At 43.7% G+C, this 25,784-nt stretch overlaps 1 protein-coding gene across 2 annotated transcripts in view; it reads right to left on the bottom strand.

The window, feature by feature from the left end:
* Positions 1-743: 743 nt before the first annotated feature.
* The window catches only part of Gmeb1 (glucocorticoid modulatory element binding protein 1), a 39,871-nt gene continuing 14,830 nt past the window's right edge, over positions 744-25,784 (bottom strand). For both annotated transcript variants that reach the window (XM_087904539.1, XM_087904540.1), the window contains exons 3-10: positions 24,128-24,210; positions 21,193-21,317; positions 17,980-18,083; positions 15,257-15,414; positions 11,666-11,797; positions 10,726-10,863; positions 5,646-5,768; positions 744-4,201 (exon numbers count right to left, since the gene is read on the bottom strand). In XM_087904539.1, the coding sequence (XP_087760665.1) occupies positions 3,504-4,201; positions 5,646-5,768; positions 10,726-10,863; positions 11,666-11,797; positions 15,257-15,414; positions 17,980-18,083; positions 21,193-21,317; positions 24,128-24,210 (1,561 nt within the window). In that variant the 3' untranslated portion in view covers positions 744-3,503. The remainder of the gene's footprint in view (positions 4,202-5,645; positions 5,769-10,725; positions 10,864-11,665; positions 11,798-15,256; positions 15,415-17,979; positions 18,084-21,192; positions 21,318-24,127; positions 24,211-25,784) is intronic.

Raw genomic sequence — 25,784 nt, 5'->3', positions numbered from 1 at the left:
AGACACAGAAAGAAGGGGCAAGAACAAGGCAACAGGGCAGGGGTCAAGCAGGAAGATGTGCTAGACAAAGCACACTGTAAGGGCTTTTTGAAAAACACTTGGCAGGAAAGTCAAGAAATTCACCTCTACCAAAGAACCCCCAGCCACGCCGTAGATGAAGCCCCAGGCCCCATCTGATAGTTACCAGCTCAGGATTGACCCCACTTTCTCCAGTAGGTGCTTCCAATAGACACTGTCACTGACTAGGGCCTGGGTCTTCCAGCAGAAGCAGCAGGCGGGACTAGAGAGTTACTCTTGTATACGTAGACCAAGTATTTGAAAATAAGCTTGTGCATACTTTCTCCAAGAAGATTTGCTGAATCTCAATTCATACTCCAAGCTGAGACAGGTGCTTAATCCTCTGTCCTTAACCCCAGGCTAACAGTCCACAGCTACACTCCTCCCAACACAATGATTTGATGTAGTATCTAGCTAGGGGTCGCTTCACCTCTGTAACTTTGCCAGCCTGTCAAAACCTCGGAACTAAAGTCTTCGAAAGCTTCTCAATGCTTCAGATAAAACAAGGTTCCGGAAGAAATCAAAGACGCTGACATGCGGTAAAGTGCAGAAGAGGTCTGGGTATGAACTCCTTGAGAACAGGGATTGTCTGCATGGTCAGTGTCTAGCACAAAACCTGAATCTTCATGGTTCTTACTGGGGCTCCGGTGGCGCAGTTGGTTAGCGTGCAGTACTTATACATAGACTGGACTTATAAATGTTTATTTAATGAATGGCTAGAGAAAAGATAGCTACCATCAAGTCAGCCTGAGGAGTAATTTCATTGCAATAACTTGCAGGTGTCTCACCCCATCTGAAATGATCTAGACCAGGCTGGGAGAGATCTCATCCTCACGAGTACCACAGCAGCTAGCAATGACAGCAATTGGAAGACCAGGAAAACAGCCAAGCTCATGTAACCCACCTGCCAGAATGTTGAAAGTAAACAGGCTCTGTCCCAAGAGGACATCTGACTTTGGAAGCACGAAGCCCACATGAACTTTTATGCTATAGTTGTGACAGCAAAGGAATGAACCTGAGTGAGACTGTCCCTAGACTCCAAGGCTCCTCCTGGGTCCTGAATGGGTTCTCTCATCTTTGGGAGAGAGAAATGACCTACAGAGTACAACAGGAGTGACATGTGGCTTTCTAGGTTCAAGTAATAGTTTCAGACTTAGCCTGAAACCTTTAGGGCTGGCAAGATGGCTCAGTGGATGAGGTTGCTTGCCACCATGCCTGGCAACCTGAGTTCAATCCCCAGGCACACACAGTGGAAGGAGAGAACTGGCTCCTGTAGGTTGTTCTCTGACCTCCACAGACACCAGAGCAAGCTCTCCACTACACACACACTCTCTCGGATAAATAAGTGTAATAAAAATTCTTATGTATTAACAGAAAACCTATGGAAGCCAGAAATAAATTCCAGTTTCTTCACTAAAAATGTATAAAGGACCAAAAGCTTGTTCAAAACGGATTTTTTTGAGACAGCATTTTGTGTATTCCAGGTTAGTCTTGAACTTGCTACAGGGCTGAGAATGACCTTGAATTTCTGAGCCTTCTATCTCGTCTCTACTCCCCAAGGATCAAAGGCATGTGCCCCCATGCCTACTTTATTCATGGTGGAGACTGAAGCCAGAGTTGCATGTGTGCTAGGTGAGCACTTTACCCACCGAGCTCTGTCCCCAGCCCAATTAAATATTCTGAAAAGTCCAGTTTGAAGCTAAAATGCATCTGAATAGAGTTCAGAAACCCCACTCTTAGGGTCTTCAGAGACCTGAGGGTTTTCTGGCTATATATGGCCATCGAAGAGATGGGAGGACACAGTTCTCAGTTGCTTTATAGTTTCCAAAACCTGCAGGTAGGAAGACAGGTTTAGGCAGGCATTTTCCTTTTTTTTTAATAGAAACTAAGGTCAAAATTTTACTTTTAATAATAATACTACTAATAATAAATGCTCCAACTCCTAAACTGTGTGCTTTTCTAGCCTATTTAAGTCATCTGTAGGGTGTCTATATTTTCCCTAGCACAGTGAACAATATAATTAATTAAAGAAATCAGAAACGGGTAATTAAAGAATTCAAACTGTTCCCTCTTCCCAAACACTGAAGAGGGTCAAAGTGAAGGGACCGCAGCATGGAAGGTGACCCAGGTCTAAGCAGACAAACAGCCCCCACCCCCAGACACTACTGTCACAGAAAACATTTCTTTCCCAGGGACTTCAGCTCACTCAGGAGACGTCTAGTCCATGCCTCAGGAAAGGCTGGAGGTGTTTCCAGTCTTCCCTGCCAAGCCTAAGTCTTTTTATGAGCTCAGTATCTCCCAGACGCATCTGTGGCATAAACAGAAGAAGTGACTCTCAAAAGCAATGAAGGCAGGCAGGCACCTGTCACTGCTCTCACATCAGCCAAAAAGCTGCAGAACGTGGGATCCGGGAGACTGAAGGATGAAGAGAAGGGGAAGCACCAAGTGAGTGACTGCTTTTGGTTCCAAAGCCAAAATAGGTATACACACACCACCACCACCCCACCCCACACACACCACACCACACCACACACACACCACACACACTTGCATGCAGGGCTCCCGAAAATAGCAGCTGGTCTGCATGAGGAACTCTTCCATTCCTGGAGTCAAGAAAGAAAAATGATGGCCTTGGAGCCCCATCTCATGACAGCCACAGTCCAAGGTCTAGAGCAATTTATGCCACATCACAGTCTGCAAAGGAATGGACTAATAATCCTCGGTGAAGAGGGTGAGGGCTTTGACAAGACTGGGGGCAAGGTGAGCTATCCCAAAAGCACAGCTGTGACAATCACTGTTTGCTGTGTGCCATTCTGCATATCACTGGCCTCTTCTCAAAATCGTACCTATCCCTCAAAGAGCTCGAGGGGGCATCAGATGCACCTCTGGAAGATCATTCCTTGCCCCCTCCTTGCCAAAGAACTTCCCCAAGTAAGCTGCTGATGGCATGCTACTTCCCACTCTAGGCAGAGTTCAACTTCCTTTTGTTTGAGCATTTTGCACTGGCCTCTGAGGCCATATCCAGGATAGGCAGAGCTGGCCGTCTTCCAGTGTCAGGTCTGTGCTCCAGAGTTTGGTCAACACATCTTTACAAGAGTGGTCAACACATCTTTACAAGAGTGAACCCATGCATGTGTATACAGACAGACTATTCTGGAAAGGGTTCCTGGTTATTTTGACACCTCCCCTAAAAGCAATACCTTCCTTGGGGTAAGACGATTAGGACACCGGATGACCTGTTCCTAACTTCAGGAAAGGTAGCTTGTTCTGTCCATTTGTCAGTGAGGGGGTAGAAGGAACCCAACATTGTCAGTTACAACGAGATTTTTGTAGTTTGTTTTTTTTTTTAAAAAAAAAAGGTTCTATGTGGAAATGAATGGGACAATGATAAAAATAAACATAATTAAAATTTCAAACCAAAACAAAGTTCTTGACCCCATCCCCAATTAGTCCTCCAAGACCACAATCTCCACATTGTGGACTTGATGCTGGTGTTCTTCCATCTCAGCCACCACTTTCTCCTCAGTCCTCAGCTCTGTCTCCAAGATGACTGCTTTGCCCTCATTGTCTTCAGCCTCAGGATCTGGGGCTGGGTCAATTTCAATGATGGTCTGCCCATCCTCTGAGGAGCTTTCAACTGCCTGGATTGCTGAAGTCAGGCCAGACTCCATGGCCACCAGCTCCACAGGGCTCACCATCGTGGCCATATTGCCCAGGGTACTGCCATCCTGCATAGTGGTAGAGCTTAGCAGTGCCAAGCTCGATGAAGGGTGGATGGTCACTGTGTCTGATGAGCTGTTCTTGGCAGAGGAAACCACTGTGGCATAGCGGAAGAGCTGCGGGCCAGAAGGCAGCGTGTGGACAGTCACAGGACTGGAGCCCTGGCTCAGAGTGGCCACTGGAATATTGCCCATGGAGAAGGACTGCCCCACGGGGGTGATGGTGATGGGTGAGATAACAGTGAACTGAGGCTGCTGCACAGGAGAAGGGCTCAGGACGGTGGTGGAGGCTGGCCGCTGGAGCCGGGGTCTTTTTGGAGGCTTTGGGGTGCTCACAGGCATCAGTACCACATTTTGAACCGTCTGAGATTTCAGTCTAGGATCTTGGGCTTGCTTTTTTTGCTCTTCCAACTGCCGTTCCAAGTCTATGAGGGGAAAAAACAAAACAACATCCAAACAGCTAGACTTAGTGGGAAAAAATGTCATCTAGGGAACATTAACCAAGGGGTCGGAAGACACAGGATCCTGTCATGGCTTTACACTGTGTAGTCTCAGGCAAGTCACACCAATGTTTCTCAAATAACTTATGGAGATGATTTTTATTTTTAACCTTTTAGTAACTGCACTTAACGGTGTGATCATGAGTGAGGCAACAGTTCCGAGTCTATCAAAACTGTGGTCTTACTTTACTCAACCCCACATACTCCTCTGCATGTTTTCACCTCTTGACAAAATACAAATCAAAGAAGCCTTCCATGGTCTTTCCCCCTTTCACAAGCAGGTGATTTACATGCAGGGCAGGAGCATTTTAAGAACATGCTTTAGCACTGAGCTACACCTCCCAACATACACAGACACAAATATATATTTTTTAATTAAATTTTTATTTTTAATTATTTGTCTTGTGTGTGCATGCATGTGTGCATATACATGTAAGAGAACACACCCTGGCCTCTGTGGAGGCCAGAGAAGGCATCAGATAAGCCAGAGCTGGAGTTACAGGTGGTTGTGAGCCACCTGATGCAGGTGTTGGGAACAGAACTAGGACTCTCTGGAAGGAGGAAGTATATTCTTAAAATAATGCTGAGCTGTCTTTCTAGCCACACCTATATATATTTTAAATTGTACACAATTAAGAGGCATGGTATAACATTTTTGTTTTACCTTTTGTGGTTTGCTCATGTGTGTAAGTGTACATGTATGAGCACGTATATGTAGATGCATGTGCAGACAAGAGGACTAAGTGTTTATCTCCTTTAAGACACAGTATCTCACTGGCCTGCAACTTACCAATTAAGCTAGACTGGCTGGCTCACTGGCTAACTTCATCAATCAGATCTATCATTTAAGAACATTTAAACCGGGGCTGGAGAGATGGCTCAGAGGTTGAGTATTGGCTGTTCTTTCAGAGTTCAATTCCCAGCAACCACAAGATGGCTTACAGTCACCTACAATGGGATCTGATGCCCTCTTCTGGCATAGATCACCATATACATTAAATAAACCTTAAAAAAAAAAAAAGAACATTTAAACCAGCCAGGTGATGGTGGTGCACACCTTTGATCCCAATAGAGGCAGGTGGATCTCTGTGAGTTCCAGGACAGCCTGGACTACAGTGCAAGTCCTCATGTATATAGAGCCAAGATTTTACCAGTTCAGTCAGTCATCTCCCCAGTCATAATTTATGATTATGACAATGGAAAATGTACAAAATCCATAGTTAGCAAAAATAGCCACATTAATAATGTAATAAAAAGGAAAGCTGAGTCGTGTCTCCCGCCACATACATTCCTAGATTATCAGAATAACCTAGTGACACATCAACCCTCCAAAGAGCACGTGTCTCAGAAGAGAGGTGAGTTCACGTACCTGCCAGGGTGTAGAGAAACTGCCCCTCGCCCTGTTCCACTTGCTTCCGTCTGTTGTCCAAAACTCTCTTGACTGTGTCCATTAGGCCAAATGTATGTGCCACATTGTTCAAAACAGCAGCATCTATTGGAAACAAAGCACAGGCCTGTAGAACCCAAACAGCCCCTGCTCTGTTGTGCTAGTTAAAGACCTGAAAGAACCAGAAGCCCAGAGTGGAGCTGTATGCTTGGGAGATGGAGGCAGTACAATCAGGAGTTCAAGGCTAGCTTAAGCTACAGAGTGAGTTCTAGGCCATGCTGACCTATACAATCACACCTCCCCTTACCCACAACAAGAAAAAAAATGAAGAAACTATAGAATTCTCTTAAACACAGTTCAATAATTGCTGTGGTGGTGCTGGTTTTGAGAAAGGATCTTCATGCCCAGGCTGGTCTCAAATTGGCCAAGAATAGCCTTGAATCCTACATTCACATCTTTAGTTCTGGGTCAACAAGTACTCACCACCATGCCTGGCAATTTTAATATTTGTTGGTTTGCTTTTTGAAACAGGGTTTTCTCTGTGTAACCACTTTGGCTATCCTGGAACTTGCTCTGTAGACCAGGCTGGCCTTGAACTCGTAGAGATCCTTCTGCCTCTGCCTCCCAGTGCTGGGGATTAAAGGCGTACACCACTGCTTGACTAGCAAGCTTTTTAGCCCAAATTTACCACATTTATTTAATTTTGATTTTAGAATATATTTGAAGATCTTCCTACAAGCGGTGGGGTGCTTGCTTAGCATGCTGGTCCAATCCCTACCATTACAAAGACAAAAAGCAAAAATACATAAAAAGGTGAAATAAATAAATCTCCCCCTGCCCCGAGACAGTGTTTCTCTGTGTAACAGCCCTGGTTGTCCTGGAACTCATTTTGTAGACCAGGCTAGCCTTGAACTCACTGAAATCTGCCTGACTCTGCCTCCCAAGTGCTGGGATTACAAGCATGTACCACCATCACCTGGGGAAATCTTTTCTTTCTTTAAAAAAGATTTATTTATTCTACCTTCATGTATGTGTGTAAGCCAGAAGAGGGCACCAAATCTTATAATAGATGGTTGTTAGCCACCATGTAGTTGCTGGGAATTGAACTTCGGACCCCTGGAAGAGTAGCCAGTGCTCTTAACCTCTGAACCATATTTACAGTCCAAAATAAATAATTAAAAAAATACACGCATAGTGGTGCATGCTTTTAATCTCAGCACTTGAAAGGCAGAGGCAGACAGATCTCTGTGAGTTTGAGGCCAGCAGGTCAACACAGCAAATTCTAGGACAGCTAAAGTTAAATAGTAAAACCCCATCTCAAAACTAACAAACAAAAAAAGAACAACAAAGACTAAACCTTGCATTTAGTTATAAATTCTGACCCATGGTTTGGAAAACAGGATGGTAAAAGCCAGATGTGGTGGCGGAAAACTCTAGCTGTATCTATTCTGGAGGCTGAAGCAGGATAATTTGATCCTAGGAGCTCAAGATCAGCCTGGGCAATATGATGAGATTCCATTTCCAAATACACAATAGGTCAGGTATGACGGCTCACCTGTAATCCTAGCATTTGGTGAGGCTGAGGTGAGATCACTGCCTTGAACTGAAGGCCAACCTGGGTTATAGATTAAAAAACCACATCTCAAAAAAAACCCACTAAATGGCTGGGTGTGGTGGCACATACCTTTTCTAGAACTCAGGAGGGAGAGACAGCAGTGAGGCTAGCCTGGTCCACAGAGTGAGTTCTAGGACAGTCAAGGCTATGCAGAGAGACCCTCTCTCAAACAACAACAGCAACAACAACAACAACAAACACACCGTACTTATCTGCACCCTCAGTCTCACCCACCGCAACAGTTATTCTGGGTTTTCCTAGAATTCTTTTTTGTTTGTTTGTTTGTTTTTCAAGACAGGATTTCTAGCTGTCTTGGAACTAAATTTGTAGACTTTGTTGACCAGGCTAGCCTCGAACTCACAGAGATCCTCTTGTCTTTGTATTCGAAGTACTGGGAATAAAGGTGTGTGCCACCCAGTCTGGTCTACAAGAGCTAGTTCCAGGACAGGCTCCAAAGTGACGGAGAAACCCTGTCTGAAAAAGCATTAAAAACAAACAAACAAACAAACAAATGTGTGTGCCACCACCACCCAGGTTCCTATAGTTCTTTGTACTCACCAGATACTGTCTCTCCAAGACCTTTGTTCTTTCTGCCTGTTTCTTTCTCCTGGCTCATTATATGCCTAACTTCCAAAATGCAGGTTTCTGTTCTAAGCTCACCGCCTGGCATCAAAGGCCTTTTTTTCTACTATGAAAACAAGTACCACAGTTTTCTGCATTATCTGCTTGGGCTTCATTCCAAGCACAGATTAATTTAAACTAAGGTGGGAGTTTGTTCTGATAGAACACTTCCTTGACACATGCAAAGCCCTTTGTTTCATCTCCAGGGCTGAAAACAATAAATAAACAGAGCCAAGGAGATGGCTCAGCAGGTAAGGAAGGGGGTTTGCTGCCAACTCCAGTGATCTGAGTTTGACTCTTGGGACCTATAGGATAGAATAAAACAATTGCAAGTTGTCCTCTGGCCTCCACATATGAACTATGGCATGGATTACATTACCCCCCCCATGCATGCACAACAAGTAAATAAATAAATAAATAAATAAATAAATAAATAAATAAATGTAAGTAAAGCTGGATTTCATGGTTCAGGCCTCTAAACACAGCACTAAGCACGGGGAAGCGGGAGGAATTCAAGGTCAACCTTGGCTATATAAAGTTTGAGGATAGCTTGGGATACATGGGACCCTGTCACAAAAAATACATATTAAAGCTGGGTATGGTGCTTTACAACTTTAATCCCAGCATTTAGGAGGCAGAAGCAGGCAGATCTCTGTGAATTCCAGGACAGCCAGAGCTGTCACACAGAGAAACCCTGTTTCAAAAAAAAAAAAAAACCAAAAAACAAACAAACAAATAAATCTAAAAAAAAAAAAAAACTAACAAGTTTAAGAATTCAGTGAAGCTGGGCAATGGTGGCACACGCCTTTAATCCCAGCACTCGGAAGGCAGAGGCAGGCGGATCTCTGTGAGTTTGAGGCTAGCCTGGACAGTTCCAGGACAGGCTTCAAAGCTACAGAGAAACCCTGTCTCAAAAAAAAAAAAAAATTCAGTGAGCAGGTTTTGGAGAAATGGCTCAGTGGTTAAGAGCACTGGCTGCTCTTCCAGAGGTCCTGAGTTCAATTCCCAGCAACCACATGGTGACATACAATCATCTGTAATAAGATCTGGTGCCCTTTTCTGGTGTACAGGCATACAGGCAGGCAAAAACACTGTATACGTAATAAATAAATAAATCTTTAAAAAAGAAAATTCAGTGAACAGACAGGCGGGCAGTGGTGGTGCACAACTTTAATCCCAGCACTCAGGAGAGACAGAAACAGGCAGATCTCTGTGAGTTCGAAGCCAGCATGGTCTACAGAATGAGTTCCAGGATAGGCTCCAAAGCTACAAAGAAAGACAAAACAAAACAAAACAAACAACAACAACAACAAGAATTCAGTGAACATACAAACTGTGAGGCCTCATCATAACCCTATTAGTATGAACAAGATATCTAGTCCACAATTGATGATTTCTTGATTGAAGATTGATGTGAGAGTTTCCAGCTCACTGTGGGCAGTGTCACCCCTGGGCTGGTGGTCCTGGGTGCTATAAAAAGGTAGGCTGAGGGGCTGGGGAGATGGCTCTGTGATTAAGAGCACTGGCTGCTCTTCCAGAGGACCTGCGTTCAATTCCCAGCAACCATAAGGTGGCTCACAGTCATTTAGTGAGATCTGGCGCCCTCTTCTGGCCTGCAGGCAGACATGCAGGCAGAACACTATACATAATAAATGAATAAATCTTTAAAAGAAAAAAAAAAGCAGGTTGAGCAAACCATGGGAACAGGCCAGAAAGCAAAACCCCTCCATGGCCTCTGCTTCAGTTCTTGCCCTGACTTCCCTCGGTGATAGTGTGACCTGGAAACATACAATAAAGTCAACCCTTCCCTGACACATACCCAAGCTGCTTTTGCTATGTTGTTTTACCACAGTAATAGAAACTTTTAAAACAACATAATTGAAAAATAAAAATAAAATCTTTAAAACAATAAGATATTGCTGTGGAATAATGCTCCTATACACTGTAAAGATTTGTCCCTCATATTGGTTTAATAAAATGCTGATTGGCCAGTAGCCAGGCAGGAAGTATAGGTAGGACAACCAGACTAGGAAAAATCTGGGAAGAAGAAAGGCAGACACAGAGGAAGCAAGATAAGGATTCTGGCAGGCAGTGGTGGCACACACCTTTAATCCCAACACTCAGGAGGGAGAGGCAGGTGGGTCTCTGTGAGTTCGAGGCCAGCCTGGTCTACAAGAGCTAGTTCCAAGATAGGCTCCAAAGCTACAGAGAAACCTTGACTCGAAAAACAAAAAAAAAAAAAGAAAGAAAGAAAAAGAAAAAAAGGGAGAGAATGCCTTACTGAGGAAAAAGTACAGAGCCAAGTAGCTAAACATACCAACCCAAAGTTTAAAACCCAGTTAATGTCAGGTGGTGGTGGTGCACACCTTTAATCCCAGGACCTGGGAGGCAGAGGCAGGTGAATCTCTGTGAGTTTGAAGCCAGCCTGGTCTACAAAGTGAGTTCCAGAACAGCCAGGACTGTTTCACAGAGAAACCCTGTCTCGAAAAACCAATCAATCAACCAACCAACCAACCAACCAATAAATAAATGAACAAGTAAAACCCAGTCAATGCTAAAGTAAAAGAAGGCTGAGGCTCTACCTCAGTAGAAGAGTGCTTGCCTGGTATGCTGGGGCCAAGTTAAACCTCCAGGACCACATAAATGAACAAAACACAGTCATGAGCCATGAAAAACAATTACTTAATTTTTACAAACTTTACTTTCCTTATCTGTAAAATGAAGAGAATGGTTCCTCTGCCTTAGAGTCGTGGGGTGAACAGGAACCTGAGCACAGTTGTGAACGCTCAAAGAAAGGAAGGCTAGTACCAGGCTCAGTGCACTTACCTGTGACCTGGAAGGGAGCCTGCAGGAGCCGCTGCTGAACGCCCCTGAGAAGTTCCTCTATCTCCTTCTGAATATTACAGACGACCTCCTCCATCAACCCTACATCAGCTATTCCTTTCCAGAACATCAAAGTGTCCTCTGGCACAGGAGGGATAAGACAGAAGGTAGACATTACCAGATACCTCAGCACGTCTATAATGCTAATTTCAATTAGAAAGGATTTTATGCTAAAACATAAAAGACTAGCTGTGTCCATGAGTTGGTACCTAATTATTAGCCCCTTCAGACAGTAGGGGCTTGGGATAATTGCCCTTGACTTGTTATAATTCTGGCTATAAAAACAGACATCTTAGTTCAATAAAAATATTCAGTCAAATATTAAGTAGGCATTCAATAATTAAGATTAAGTATTACTTGATTAAATTCAATTTTAATTTTGCTTTCAATTAGCTAAGATTTAATTTTATAAATGTTAACTAATAAAGATATTAAACTAAATATTAATTAAATATATTTTCTCTAGTTCTACACTAAACCAAACAGCTGGGTGGGAGGGTCTGTAAGTTTCCCTAGGGTGAAGACTAAGTCTCTTCATGTATGTATACAGCAAATAGCAACAGAATCAAATAGGCAACAAATATTTATTAAATGAATGATCAAAAGGAGAAAGTGGAGCACTGGAGAGATGCTCAGTGGTTAAGAGCACTGGCTGCTCTTCCAAAGGACCTGGAGGGTTCAATTCCCAGCACCCACATGGCAGCTCACAACTGTCTGGATGATTGCTCAGGTTAAATGGAGCTGATTCCAGCTCTAGTTAGTATTCATGTTTATGAGGAAGCCCAGAAGTCACGAAGATGGCTGCTCTGTGCATAAACAAGGTCATAAACCCACAGGAAGGCGCGAGCTACACAAGGAATACATGAGCTACACAGGAAAGTACCTGAAATTTCTTCAGAGTCCTTTTTTATGCCCTCATCTGTGGCCATGGTGACAGCAGCAGTGAGTGCCGAGTTCCACTCCAGTCCAGCTTCTTCCATGCTCTCCTCTGAGATGGCAATCTGTGTGATGTTACCTAGCAGAGACCATTAGAAAGAAAGACAGTCAATTTTATGAAGAAATTCATAGTTATCCTCTCTCAGACTCACAGTAGAAAGACCTTGTGATTCTAACATGATGCCTCTTGTCTATGTGTCCATAGTTTAAAATACAGATCTCTAGGTAAGCCAAGATAGACACTGAGTTTTCTAAAGGAAACTTGCCTTGCTAAGAAAAAGTTTTAAAAAAATTCGCTGGGCAGTGGTGGCGCACGCCTTTAATTCCAGCATTTGGGAGGCAGAGGCAGGCGGATCTCTGTGAGTTCGAGGCCAGCCTGGTCAACAAGAGCTAGTTCCAGGACAGGCCCCAAAGCTACAGAGAAATCCTGTCTTGAAAAACAAAAAACAAAAACAAAAAAATCTTCCAAGGGCAGTCTGTTTCCCAAACAGATGTTTTTGAAAGTGACTGGGGGTAGGTGTGCCTGCCAGACCACCCGCTCCAGACTTACTGAGGATGGGAAAGACCTAGAATCATTCATTTAAAGGAAATATACTAGTCATGAGTCCTACTATATATGTGTTTGGTAATAAGCATCTATATCTTTAGAATATCTGAAGCTGTCACAGCTAATGAATCAACCTGGGTTGAGAAAGCAAGAGAAATAGAGACACACACAAAAGAAAGAAAGAAAGAAAGAAGGAAGGAAGGAAGGAAGGAAGGAAGGAAGAAAAAAAGAAAAGTCAGACAGGAGACACATGAATAATAGAACAGACATGGAACTGGAAAGATGGCTCAGTGGTTAAGAGCACATGTTGCTCTTCCAGAACAAGTGTTCAGTTCCCAGGACCCATGTCAGGCAGGTCACAACTGTAACTCCAGCTCCAAGGGCATCCAACCCTACTGGCTTCCATGGGTACCCACATACATATGCATGTACCCACACAAACAGACAGACAGACACATATGCATACACAAGCACATATCCACACAATTCAAAATCTTTTAACATACTTTACCTTTCAACTGTCTCTAAAAAACTAAACAAAAACTGAGAAAAGCCAAAGTGGCTCAGACCCGTGAGAGCTCTATACGCCGGAGGACAGCGGAAACTAAAGAAACAGCACAACATGGGCAATCAAGCAAAGTTCTGACAAATAAAAAGAAAGGAAATCATTTTGGAATAGTCTTCATTTTCTAAGTAAAAGAATTAAATACATGAAAATTCTCTGTCAGATACTTTCCTGAAAGGGCCTTTAGGCTCTAAGAGATTTGGTTTTTAACTCACCTACTGATTACTCCCAGAATATGAGAGTTCACCAAAAACCAAACCAAATCCAACCCTACAAAGCCATGTGAGGTGGGTGAGGACTATATTCCAGCATTTGAGAGGCTGAGGCAGAAAGGTCGTGAGTTGGAGGCCAGCCTGGGTGCCCTCATCCCAAAGATTTCTAACAGCAGCTGAAAAGCTTTTTTTAAAAATTTTTTATGATTTATCTTTATTTTATATGCATTGGTGTGAAGGTGTCAGATACCCTTGAACTGGATTTTCAGACAGTTGTGAGCTGCCATGTGGATGTTGGGAATTGAACCCGGGTCCTCTGGAAGAGCAGTCAGAGCTCTTAACCTCTGAGCCATTTCTCCAGCCCCTGAAACGCTTTTTATGCCACTGTGATGTCTCCAGAAGCTGTGACTAATCCGTCAGAATTCATATTCATATTTTCCCTCTCCTCCTCTCCCCTAGATGATAAGAGGACAACCCAGGCCAAAATTCAAAAGCACCAAAGGTCAGCTGAACATGGTATCACAGGCCTGAAACCCAGAACTCTCAGGAGCAGATTCAGGGGCGTCCTAGGTCAGCTTGGACTACACAATCAGACTACATATCAAAACAAACAAAACAACAGCAACAACAAAAAACAGAAGGTAGGCCCTATGTTTGAGCTGGTCAACATAGCAAATTCCAGGCCAGCCTGGGCTCTCCAGGAAGACCCTGAGGGCCTGTGCACCCACCTTACCCATCTGCAAGAAATTCTAGGTTCATAAACTGGGGCTCGTGAACTTCCTAATTCAGGCTCAGCCCAGCCACTGAAGTCCGGCCTCACAACATTTGAAGCCGTTAGCCACTCTAATGTACCTTTCTAACCTTATCTGTCTCCACTCAACCTCGGCATGCCTGGAAAGTGGCAGCAAAGTGAGAGTCCCGAGTAAGCCCTATAAGTACAGGACATCTTTCTAATACTTGGTACAAGAAATAAGAATGTGCCAGGCGGTGGTGGTGTACACCTTTAATCCCAGCATTTGGGAGGCAGAGGCAGACAGAACTCAGTGAGTTCGAGGCCAGCCTGGTCTGCTAAGTGAGTTCCAGGACAGCTAGGGATGTTGCACAGAGAAACCCTGTCTCGAAAAAACAAAAAAAAAGACATAAGAATGCTGGAAATAAGGCAGATGGTAGTGGCTCATGCCTTAATCCCAACACTGAAGAGGCAGAGGCAAGTGGATCTCTCAGTTTGACGGCAGTCTGGTCTACAAAGCAAGTTCCAGGACAGCCAGGAACTGTGTCAACAGAGAAACCCTGTCTCAAAAACAAGAACAAACAAACAAACAAAGAATGCTGAAAAATAGAAGGTAGAGACAGAAGCACAGACAGTACTAATGATAATGATAATGAAAAAATAAAAGAAAAACACAGTAGGACTTGACCAATAAGAATCAGTTAAGAAGGGCTGGAGCTCTGGCGGTTAAGAGCACTGGTGGCTCTTTCAAAGGTCCTAAGTTCAATTCCCAGCACTTGGTTTACAACCATCCGTTTGAGATCTGGTGCCCTCTTCTGGCCTGCAGGCATACAAGCAGGCAGAACTCTGTACACAATAAATAAATAAACAAAAAATAAAAGAATCAATTAAGATAGACAGGCATGCTGGGCATAGTGGCACATGCCTTCAATCCCAACACTCAGGCAGCAGAAACAAAAGGATCACAGGGACACAGAGAAACAATGTCTTGAAAAACACCCCCCAAAAAGAGAAAGAGAGCAACCAGGCATGGGTGATTTCAAGCCTGTATCCCAAGATTCTAGAACTTTAGAAGAGAACAGCCATGAATTTAAAGTCAGCCTGGGTTACACAGTGAGTTCCTAGCCAGTCTGGGCAACAGAAACCTAGTCTCAAATCAAACATGAGTTTTTTAAGAGGAAAAAGGGAATACAGGGCTTAGAGTCCCAGCCAAATTGCTGCAGTATCTTACAATACAGCACAAAAGCACATCAATGCTGACAAGAACTGGAAACCAGGAACACCAGGCACAGTGGTTTATGTTTATGATCCAAGCACTTGGGAGGCAGAAACAAGAAAATCACAGTAACTTCACGTCAAGCCTGGGCTACATGGTAAAATGGTCTCAAAAGCAAACCAAACAACAAAAGCACAAGGGAGAAAAGCGATGAGAAGGGAAGAGCTGGTGAACACAGTGGCTGCCCAGGCGGTTTCCTACCCCCTACCATCGGCCGAGGTGGGGGTCTGCACCACACTTGTCTGCTGGCCTGGCACTGGCGCCCTCGCACTGCTGATCAGAAGGTCAAACTTGGTACTCCTGCAGGTATTGGAGCAAACTTTGTCATGCTGGTAAAAATCGATCTGCCCAGAGTCCATCATTTTCCTGCAGAGAGACAAGAAGCAGTTCAGCCCACATTTCACCTACGAGAGCTATGAGGACTGAGGGCTGACGGGGACAATCTGCTGAGTTCATGGTGGAGATTAGAGGAGCCCAATATCTGAAGTCATCAAACTGTGAAAATTCTAATTGGAATTATCAAATGTTCATTGGTCCTGCCCACATTGACTACTACTTCTCTTCTGAGCTTCCTCAACAAGCCTTAGATTAACTAAGAATGTCAAGAAAGTCATTAAAACCCAAAACTGAAAGTCCCAACACTTGGGAGGCAGAGACCCTGTGCGTTCAAGATCAACCTGGTCTACACAGTCAAGTTCCAGGCTATCCTGAGCTATATAGTGAAACCCTGTAACAAAAATAAAACAATCACAAGCCCAGCAGTGGTGGTACACGCCTTTATTTCCAACACTCAGGAAGCAGAGGCAGGCAGATCTCTTGAGTTCGAGGCCAATCTGGTCTACAGAGCAAGTTCCAGAACAGCCAAGACTATACAGAGAAACCCTGTCTCTAAAAAACAAAACAAACAAAAATAATAAAATAAAATTTACAAAATTAAGTCTCCTAGAAGTGTTGTACAACACTGATGATAGGGTTGGAGAGATGACTCAGTGGTTAAGAGCACTGGTTGCTCTTCCAGAGGTCGTGAGTTTAATTCCCAGCAACCACATGGTGGCTCGTAACCATCTGTAATGAGATCTGGTGCCCTCTTCTGGTGTGTGGGCATACATGGAGGCAGAATGTTGCATACACAATAAATAAATAAATCTTAAAAAACAAAACAAAACAAAAAAACCCACTGATGATAACAAACCCTTTCTGGAAAATATTCTTGTAACAAGAGCAATGAGGCCCTACTATTACAGACCATGAGCAAAACCAGGAAGCATTTTAATTCTAGTACAACTCTATGTCACCCTGTCACTTGGCTTTCTCTAACAGATCTCTTGGCAGTCTCAGTCTTTTGTTTGTTTGTTTGGTTGGTTTGTTGAGACAGGGTTTCTCTGTAGCTTTGGGGCCTGTCCTGGAACTAGCTCTTGTAGACCAGGCTGACCTCGAACTCACAGAGATCCGCCTGCCTCTGCCTCCTGAGTGCTGGGATTAAAAGCATGCGCCACTACTGCCCGGCTGCAGTCCCAGTCCTTTAAGCATTAGTGGGGAAACTGGCGCATGCTTGAATTCCTGGGCAGATGAAACAAGAAGAAAACAGAAAGGAAAGGCAATCCTCTCAAATTCCTCACCTGTAACGAACCCAGGGCCTGGGGTCTGCAGCGAATGTGTCAGCGACTGACACATTCCACCACTGAGAAACTGTCCCGATGGAAGCAGCCCCTTGTCTGTTTGGCTTCCACACAGGGAAGAGACCAGATTGGTTATGTCATCCAGCTTGAACTTAAACTTGAGATCCTCCTGCCTCTGCCTCCATGTGCTGAAATTAAAGGTGCCACCACACCTGGCTGGACATTTTTAATTCTTGACCTTAAAATTTTTGTTTTTTTTTTTGGGGGGGGGGGCTAGAGAGGTGGCTCAGAGTAAGAGCACTGGCTGTTCTTCCAGGGGAGCTGGGTTCAAATCCCAGTACCCACATGGCAGCTCACAACCATCTGTGACACCCATGGCAAAACACCAATGCACACAAAATAAAAATAAATTTTAAAAAAGGTTTTGTGTTTTTGTTTTTATAATTCTTTGCATATGGGTGCTTTGCCTGCATGTATGTCTGTGCACTGTGCGCACACCTGGTTTCCATGAAGGTTAGAAGGGGTGTTGGATTCCTTCGGAACTAGAGTTACAGAAGACTGAGAGCTGCCATGTGGGTGCTGGGAACTGAACCCAGAACCTCTAGTAGGGCAGCCATAGCTCATCTCTCCAGTTCTAGGTTTTACATTTAAATTTTTTTCTATCAGTAGGTGAACATTCAAGGCATACTAATTAAAGTATTCAATGTGGAAAACTAAAACGGTAAACTTGTTGGAGTAAAAGTAAGGGTGGGATAAGAGCTATTCCATAGTTGACATCTGTTTCTTAGACAGTGACGGCAAAGATGACGAACATCATGCAGTGGTCGTCTTCCTTAACAGGGTATCCCAGGGCCCGTCAGTCACGGCTGTCGCACTTACTCAGCAGCTAGCTTTGTTGTCTCTACGTGAGGATGACAGGGAGGATTATTAGCTCCTCGGAGCTCCCCTGCCAAGAAAGGATCCTGTTCAACCTCCTGACATCAGCACCCTAAGTCAGGCATGCTGGTGTCAGTCTCTGTTACACGGCAAGTTCTGGGCTAGAACTAAATGAGACTCAAAAACTAAAAAGAAAGAATGAAAAACCTAATGCAAATGCTAGGCAGAGGTAACAAGTTTGAGTTAATAGTTAGAGGTCACAGGGGGTATAATTCAGTGGTAGAGTGCTTGCGTGGCATGCACAAGGCCCTGGATTCCATCCCTAGTGTCACAAAGTTAAAAACCAAAAGATTATGGACAAGTTGACGAAAGTCAAATGGTGTAGAAGGTTCTACCCTGACTAAGTGCATCACACGTGGCTGTCACCAGCACTCACCTGAGCATGATGCCACCTAGACGAATGGCTCTCTTCCAGTCCTTCAGAGTGGACTTGCCAGCCAGATGGACAAAATGCTTGGGGCTGATCAATTGATCATTGAACTAAAGGAAAAAAGAAAAATCCAAAGTGGTCCAGTGTCAATTCAGATAGGTCAACAAGGAAAGAATGAAATAATGCCACTTGCTACACACAAAAGCCCCGGACAATTTCATAAGCCATATCAGTGTCGCTCAGCCTCCCGTCCCATGGGACCAAACATTATCCTTCTCTGAGTACCTCCCCTTTCCTAGGATAAAGTTACAGCGGATGAGGATGAGAAAGAAACGTGCTGAATAGTATCTACAAATCCACCTAGACTCTGAAGCAGGGGGCTGGGCCTAGTGCTCGAGAGGCTGGTCAAGTCACTGAAGAAATCTAAGTAGTGCTAAAGATGGGTGGGCCAGGGAGATGACTCGTCTGTAAAAGTGCTATTTGTGCAAGACTACAGACTGACTTCCATCCCAGAAATCACTTAAAAAGTGGAGGCTGTGAATTGCATCTGTAGTTCCAGCACTCTTACTGCGAGATGGAAGTCAGAAGACTCCCCGGGAAGATGGAAGACTGGTTAGCCTGGAATCCGTGCGCACACATACACACACATACACACACACACACACACACACACACACACACACGTAAGATCCTTTAGAAGGTTTATTTTTTTCATATGCATATGGGTGTTTTGCCTGCATATGTGTCTGTATCACACATAAACAATGCCCACAGAGGCCTGAAGGAGGCAACAGATTCCCCTGGAACTGGAGTTACAGACTGGTTCTGAGCAGCCATATAGGTGCTGGGAACTAAACTCAGGTCCTCTGGAAGAGCAGCCAGTCATTTTAACCACTGTACCATTTCTCCAGTCCCCTATCTCATAGAGATCCACCTGCCTCTGCCTCCAAGTGCTGTCATTAAAGGCATGCACCACCATACCTTTTGGGTTTTTTGAGACACTCCATCACCTCTTGATCTCAAACTTAAATCAATTCTACTGTCTCCAAGAGAGGGTTACAGGCATGACCTACTACTACTTATTCTTATCAACAGTTCTGAATAAGGTCTATTATGATGCATACCAGTTCAAGGCATGTCTCTGAGACAAGTTTCTTTGTGTAGCTCCAGCTGTTCTGGAACTCACTTCATAGACCAGGCAGGTCTCAAACTCAGAGAACTGCCTGATGTGGGATGCCCTTCTGTATTCTATGAATATGTTTCATTACCATTAGTTAATAAAGAAGCTGATTTGGCCGATGGCCAGGCAGAAGAGAGCCAGGTGGGAAATCCAAGTAAAGATACAGGGAAAAAGAAGGTGGAGTCTGGGAGACACCAGGAGTCACTGAAGGCATAAGATGCCAAAACATTACCAGTAAGTCATAGGTGTTCATGGCAATACACAGATTAACAGAAATGGATAAATTTAAGTTGTAAGAGCTAGTTAATAATAAGCCTGAGATGATAGGTCAAACACTTTGTAACTAATATTAAACCTCGGAGTAGTTATTCGGGAACTGGAGGGTGGGAGAAAAACTCTACCTCCCAAGTGCTGGGATTAAAGGTATACACCACAATGCCCAGCAAGGCTCTGAAATTTTTTTTTAAATATTTATTTATTTATTTATTATGTATACAATATTCTGTCTGTGTGTATGCCTGCAGGCCAGAAGAGGGCACCAGACCTCATTACAGATGGTTGTGAGCCACCATGTGGTTGCTGGGAATTGAACTCAGGACCTTTGGAAGAGCAGGCAATGCTCTTAACCTCTGAGCCATCTCTCCAGCCCCAAGGCTCTGAAATTTTAATTGTTAAATAACTTGCTCAAAATCACATGGCTAGGCAGAGATAGAGAAGCGTTCTGGCCAATTATTCATTTACTTGTTGAACAAGTACTTAAGGAACACTGTTGTATAGCAGGCACCACAGCCAGTCCTTGTCACGCACAAGGTTCTGCCACCATCAGCAAGGCATGATATTATGTACTAGGTTTATTTTGGTGAATACGGATAATGTTCTGTGCTGCACAAGACTCATGTTCCAGTGGAACTAGAGCCAGGACCATTTTATTTCAAAATCCTTATGTTTCTACTGTGACAGCATAAGAGAAAAACTGTGGGGACAGGAAGATGGCCTAGAATAAAGGTGCTTGTAGGAAGTGGCAAGCCCGTAGGGAGTGAAGTCGCGAGGGAATGTGCATCTTTCTTGTTGCTGTTTCAAGACAGGGTTTCTCCGTGTAGTCCTGGCTATCCTGGAACTCCCTCTGTAGACCAGGCTGCTCTTGCCTCTGCCTCTCAAGTCCTGAGATTAAAGGTACTCACCACTTTAGCTGGCTGGGGATGTGTATTTGACATGGGCACAGCCATGCCAAGAAAGCTCAGTCCTCAGACCATGGCACAGTTGGCAAAACCTTTACCCATATGGCCCAGGATCACAAGTCCAAGTGCTTATAAATAATTGATCAGTGTGAGCACAGATGAGCAAGTGCAGCTTCCTCCTCCTGGATGTGCACACCTACAGAGACCTACTACCAAGAGTCCCTAACCTTGCTCTCTGCCGTATGTAAAATATGCTAAGGTTCCAGGTAGCAGTTAAAGAACTGCACCAGACCCCAGCTTTACTGTACATGTGGCTATCCTTTCTTCACTCCCTCGAAGCCCCCAGGGTTCTAACCCAAGTCATGTAGGAGAGGCAGCTGCCAAGCCTGATAAGCAGAGTTCAATCACAGATGAATCTGCATGGTGAAAGGAGAGAACAGACTGCTGCAAGCTCCCTTTGCCGTTGGCATGGGTGTCACGCAAAATAACTAAATAAATGTTAAAAAAAAAATAAAGATGAGCTGAGCAGTGGTAGCACACGCCTTTAATCCCAGCACTCAGAAGGTAGAGGCAGGAGGATCTCTGTGAGTTAGAGGCCAGCCTGGTCTACAAGAGCTAGTTCCCGGACAGGCTCCAAAACCACAGAGAAACCCTGTCTCTAAAAACCAAAAAGCAAACAAACAAACAAAAAAACAAAATTAAAGATGAAAACAACCACAAAACAAAAAGCTGCTGACTGAAGCTGGAAGGACAGCTCAGAAGCGGGGCACCTGCCCCCATGTTCCAGACCCTGGATCAAAGCTGATCTGGTGAGAGAGAGAGACAAGGGCTGAGGCAAAACCTCCAGGCCGAGACAGTTACCTTGACACACTTCACATTTATTCCTGGACACACAAACTTCTTCCAGAGGAGGATGGCTTTACTCTCTCCACAGGTTATAGGGTAAGCAATTTCCATATCCTCGTTTGCTTCTATGCTGCTTGCATCTGAAAATGGAAAAAGCAACCCACTATTTACTGAATACTTCTTTCCTAAACTTAAATTCCAAATGTACAGTTTTCAGGTCCCGCTTAAGCCATATTTTTATTTGTTTGTTTGTTTGTTTAGGATATGATCTCATGTAGCTCAGGCTGGCCTTAAACTCAGTATACAGTAATGATGACCTCAGATTACTGATTCTTGCACTCTACCAACTGAGCTATATTCCCATCACTAACAGGGCACTCTTTAAAATAATAATAATAAGGGGCTGGAGAGATGGCTCAGAGGTTAAGAGCACTGACTGCTCTTCCAGAGGTCCTGAGTTCAATTACCAGCAACCACATGGTGGCTCACAGCCATCTATAATGAGATCTGGTGCCCTCTTCTGGCATGCAAGCATACATGGAAGGAATGTTGTATACATAATAAATAAATAAATCTTTAAAAAAATAATAATAATAATAAATAAAGATAAAAAATTTTAAAAATTCTTATTTTATGTGTACGGGCGTTTTACCTGCATGCAAGTCTGCACACCAATTGTTTGCCTGATGCCTGGAGTAGAGAGCACTGGGTCCCTTGCAACTGGAGTCGTTCATGATGGTTGTGGGCTCTCCAGTGAGTGCTGGGACTCTAAGCCAGGTTCTTATAGCAAGCAAATACTCTTAACTACTTAGTGATCTCTCCAGCCCCAGGGATGGATGTTTGACTTAATAGCTGTGTCTTACCAAGCTACCGATGTGTTAAGACACTAATGGCATATTCTCTCTTTCTTTTTGTTAATTTAAAAATATTATTTATTCTTATTGGTGAGGGCATGCTCTGGAGATCAGAGGACAGCTCTGTAGGGTGTTTCCTTTTTCTTCTTCCACCTTTATGTAGGTTCTGGGGACTGAAATGCTGCAGGCTTGCCTGCTTACATAGCAAGTAATTTCATTTGCTAAACCATGTTCCCCTCACAGTCTTTTGTTTTGCAGGTTTTCAAGGATCAAACCCAGGACATTATATGTGCCAGTTAAGTGTTGCACCACTGAGTATATGGCCAGCCCTACCATCAGTCTTCACATGTGCTAATACAATATTGCTTTTGCTTGCTTTTTGAAACAGTTTCAAACTGCCATGAACTTTTTATGTAGTCAAGGATGGCCTTGAACTCCTGATCTTCCTTTTAAAATGCATTTTATGTGCATTGGTATTTTGCCTGCAGGTATGTCTGTGTGAGGGTGTCAGATTTTCTAGGACTGGAATTACAGACAGAGCTGTCATTGAACCTGGGTCCTAAAAAAGAGCAGCCAGTGCTCTTAACCACTGAACCATCTCTCCAGCCCCCGAACTCCTGATCTTGCTGCCACTATTTCCAAAGTGCCAGGATTACAGGCACAAGACAACACACCCAGTGTTTTAGTTCTAACTATCTTGTGAGATGGTAATTACTTCCTATGTTTTACATATAAATATATGGGCTTCAAAAGATAAGTGAGAGCCAGGGAGTAGTGACACACGCCTTTAATCCCAGTATTCATTCGGGAGGGAAAAAAAAGTCAGCCCTGTCTATAAAGTGAGTTCCAGGGCAGGCTCTGAAACCCTGTCTCAAAAAACCAAACAAGGGCTGGAGAGATGGCTCAGTGGTTAAGAGCATTGCCTGCTCCTCCAAAGGTCCTGAGTTCAATTCCCAGCAACCACATGGTGGCTCACAACCATCTGTAATGAGGTCTGGTGCCCTCTTCTGGTCTGCAGGCATATACACAGACAGAATATTGTATAATAAATAAATAAATATTAAAAAAAACAAAAACAAACAAACAAAACAAAAGTTCCCAAGAACACAGAGTGAAAAGATTAGCTTAGTTTCTAAATTTTCGTTCACTGACAGTTTCCCAGTCAATACATTACCTCTTTAGTCTTCACCTACAAGGGTCACCTAATGACAGGTATCAATCTAAAAGCTCCTGTTTCTTTGGGTTTATTTTTTTAAGGCATGGTCTTGCAATAGAGCCCAACCTCAAACATAATCTTCCTGTCTCAGCCCCCCAACTGTTGGGATTACAGGCATGCCTGCTTCACCATGCACAGTGAGGAGGGGGTGGAGGTGGGGAGGATGGATGACTAAGGATTCTAAGTCTTTGCACAGGTCAGGCAAGCCTTTTACCACTGAGTTTACGCCTCTAATCTTCTGGCCTTGGACTTGCTCTGGAGTGCATCTAGGCCCCACACCTGTGATTCTTTTGCTTCAGCTTCCCAAGTAGCTAGATTTACAGATTCACATCATGGGTTTTTGTTTTATTTTAATTTTAACCCCCCCAAATGGTGCTCAGAGATCCCACATTGAGACTCAAGCTAAACATTTTATCCCACCTCTCTTGGTACGATTTTTATAGATAAAAACTTTTTTTTTGGTTACTGAAACATATTGATAGTAAGTGATCAAGTGACAGGTCTACCATTTTTTTGATTGGTTGTTTTTGTTGTTGTTGTTGTTGTTTTGAGACAGTTTTTCTATGTAGTGCTGGCTATACAGGAACCTGGAACTCAGAGAATGGTCAGCCTCTGTCTCTTGTGTGCTGGGATTAAAGGTGTGCCACCATGCCTGGTAAATCGGCCATCTTAACAAAAAGTATCAGTAGGCACACTGCAGTGGTAGGGACAGAAAATAAGCCACAAAAAGGCAAAAATCATATGCTCAGTAGTGGAGCAACAGCGTTGCCTGAACAAGATTCCAAGTTCCATTCCCAGAAATGTAAAAACAAAAACATACAGAACCTCTCAATCAGCATGCTGAAGTCAAAGCACTGGATAGAATGGCAGAAAGACTTACCAATTCCTTCTTCAATTTTGTGTATCGTGTGCGCTTCAACGGCTACAACTGCTGCGTTGTTCTCCGACCCAGCATCATAAATCCTGTTGTAAAAGAGTCCATCGGTAAACAAACTACATAAATCGTGAAAAAATTAATATTCACAGCACAGAGTTTAGACACTTGTTTGTCATCTACCCCAAAAGGAGTAAAGTAAACGTATTCTATCACACCACCTTAGGACTTTGACAAGTTTTCCACTGTACTTAAACTCCAAAAGGTCCAGAAAAGCTTAATGCCAGGAAAATGAAACAATTCACCTCACCCCAAGTACATTAATATTTGCTATGTGTACACCCTTTGCTACTGTATCACACTGACTTTTTCCTTGCTAATTTAATACAAAACACTTTTAATAATTTATTTATTTGTATTTTCTGTACATTGGTGTTTTGCTTGCATGTATATTTGTATGAGGGTGTTGGATCCCCTGTAACAGGAGTTACAGACAGTTGTGAGCTGGGACTTGAACCTGGGTCCTCTTAAAGAGCGGCCACTGCTCTTAACGCTGACCCATCTCTCTCTTTTTATTTATTTTTTTTATTTTTTATTTTTTGTTTTTTGAGACAGGGTTTTCTCTGTGTATCTCTGGATGTCCCGGAACTCACTCTGTATACCAGGCTGGCCTCAAACTCACAGGAATCTGAAAAGTTTTTATACCCTGATAAATCTCTCCGCCAATGCAATAACCCAAATCATACCAAATTAAACCGAATTAGAAAAAACCCAGGTTTAATGGCTACCAGTGCTCCCAGGGTGTGTGTTGGGGGCGGGGAAGACCGGAAAACCACGTGTTCAATCTCTGGGGAATAATTTAAATACCCCATGGGAGTGGTCTTGAGCCTCTCTGGGGAGGGGGTCACAGTTTGGTGGGGATTATTCTGAGGTGGAGTCTGGACTGAGGCAACTCCCAGAGAAAGGGGCTTAGAATGGAATTTTCCACCAAACAATCCAAACTCCTTGGATACACGGATGGCTGGGGTGAAGCCCCAACCCAAACAAGATCCACCTCCCTCTGCTTCCCTGAGTGCTGAGATTAAAGACATGCACCACCACCGTCTGGCTTTAATAACTTTAAGGATTTATGTTACTATGTGTATAAAACCATGTGATTGCTTGTATATATACACACACACACACACTTGTGTATAAGTGCATGTGTGTATGTGCCTAGAAGAACAGGATGGTGGTGGCACACACCTTTAATTCTGACACTTGGAAGGCAGAATCAGGCAGATCTCAGTGAGTTAGAGGCCAGCCTGGTCTACAGAACAAGTTCCAGGACAGCCAGGAATCTCAGCTATACAGAGAAACCCTGTCTTGAACAAACAAACAAACAAACCAACAATGTAGTTCCTCATGTTGCTCATGTTGTGGTGACCCCAAACATAAAATTATTTTCATTGCTACTTACTTCATAATCTATTTTTGCTACTGTTATGAATTGTAATTGTAACATCTGTGTTTTCTGATGCTCTTGGGTGACTCTTATGAAAGGGTCATTCAACTCTGAAAGGGGTCATGACCCCACAGGTTGAGAACCACTGCTTTAAATGCTCAAGAGTGTTGCTTCAAGCACAAGATAGGCCTTTTCACTGGGCAGTGGTGGCACACCTTT

The sequence above is a fragment of the Myodes glareolus genome, chromosome 3 (assembly GCF_982192425.1).
Source record: "Myodes glareolus chromosome 3, mMyoGla1.1, whole genome shotgun sequence".
Taxonomy (NCBI): Eukaryota; Metazoa; Chordata; class Mammalia; order Rodentia; family Cricetidae; genus Myodes; species Myodes glareolus.
The sequence above is the reverse complement of the archived record's forward strand: the minus strand, read 5'-3'. Positions and strand labels throughout refer to the sequence as shown.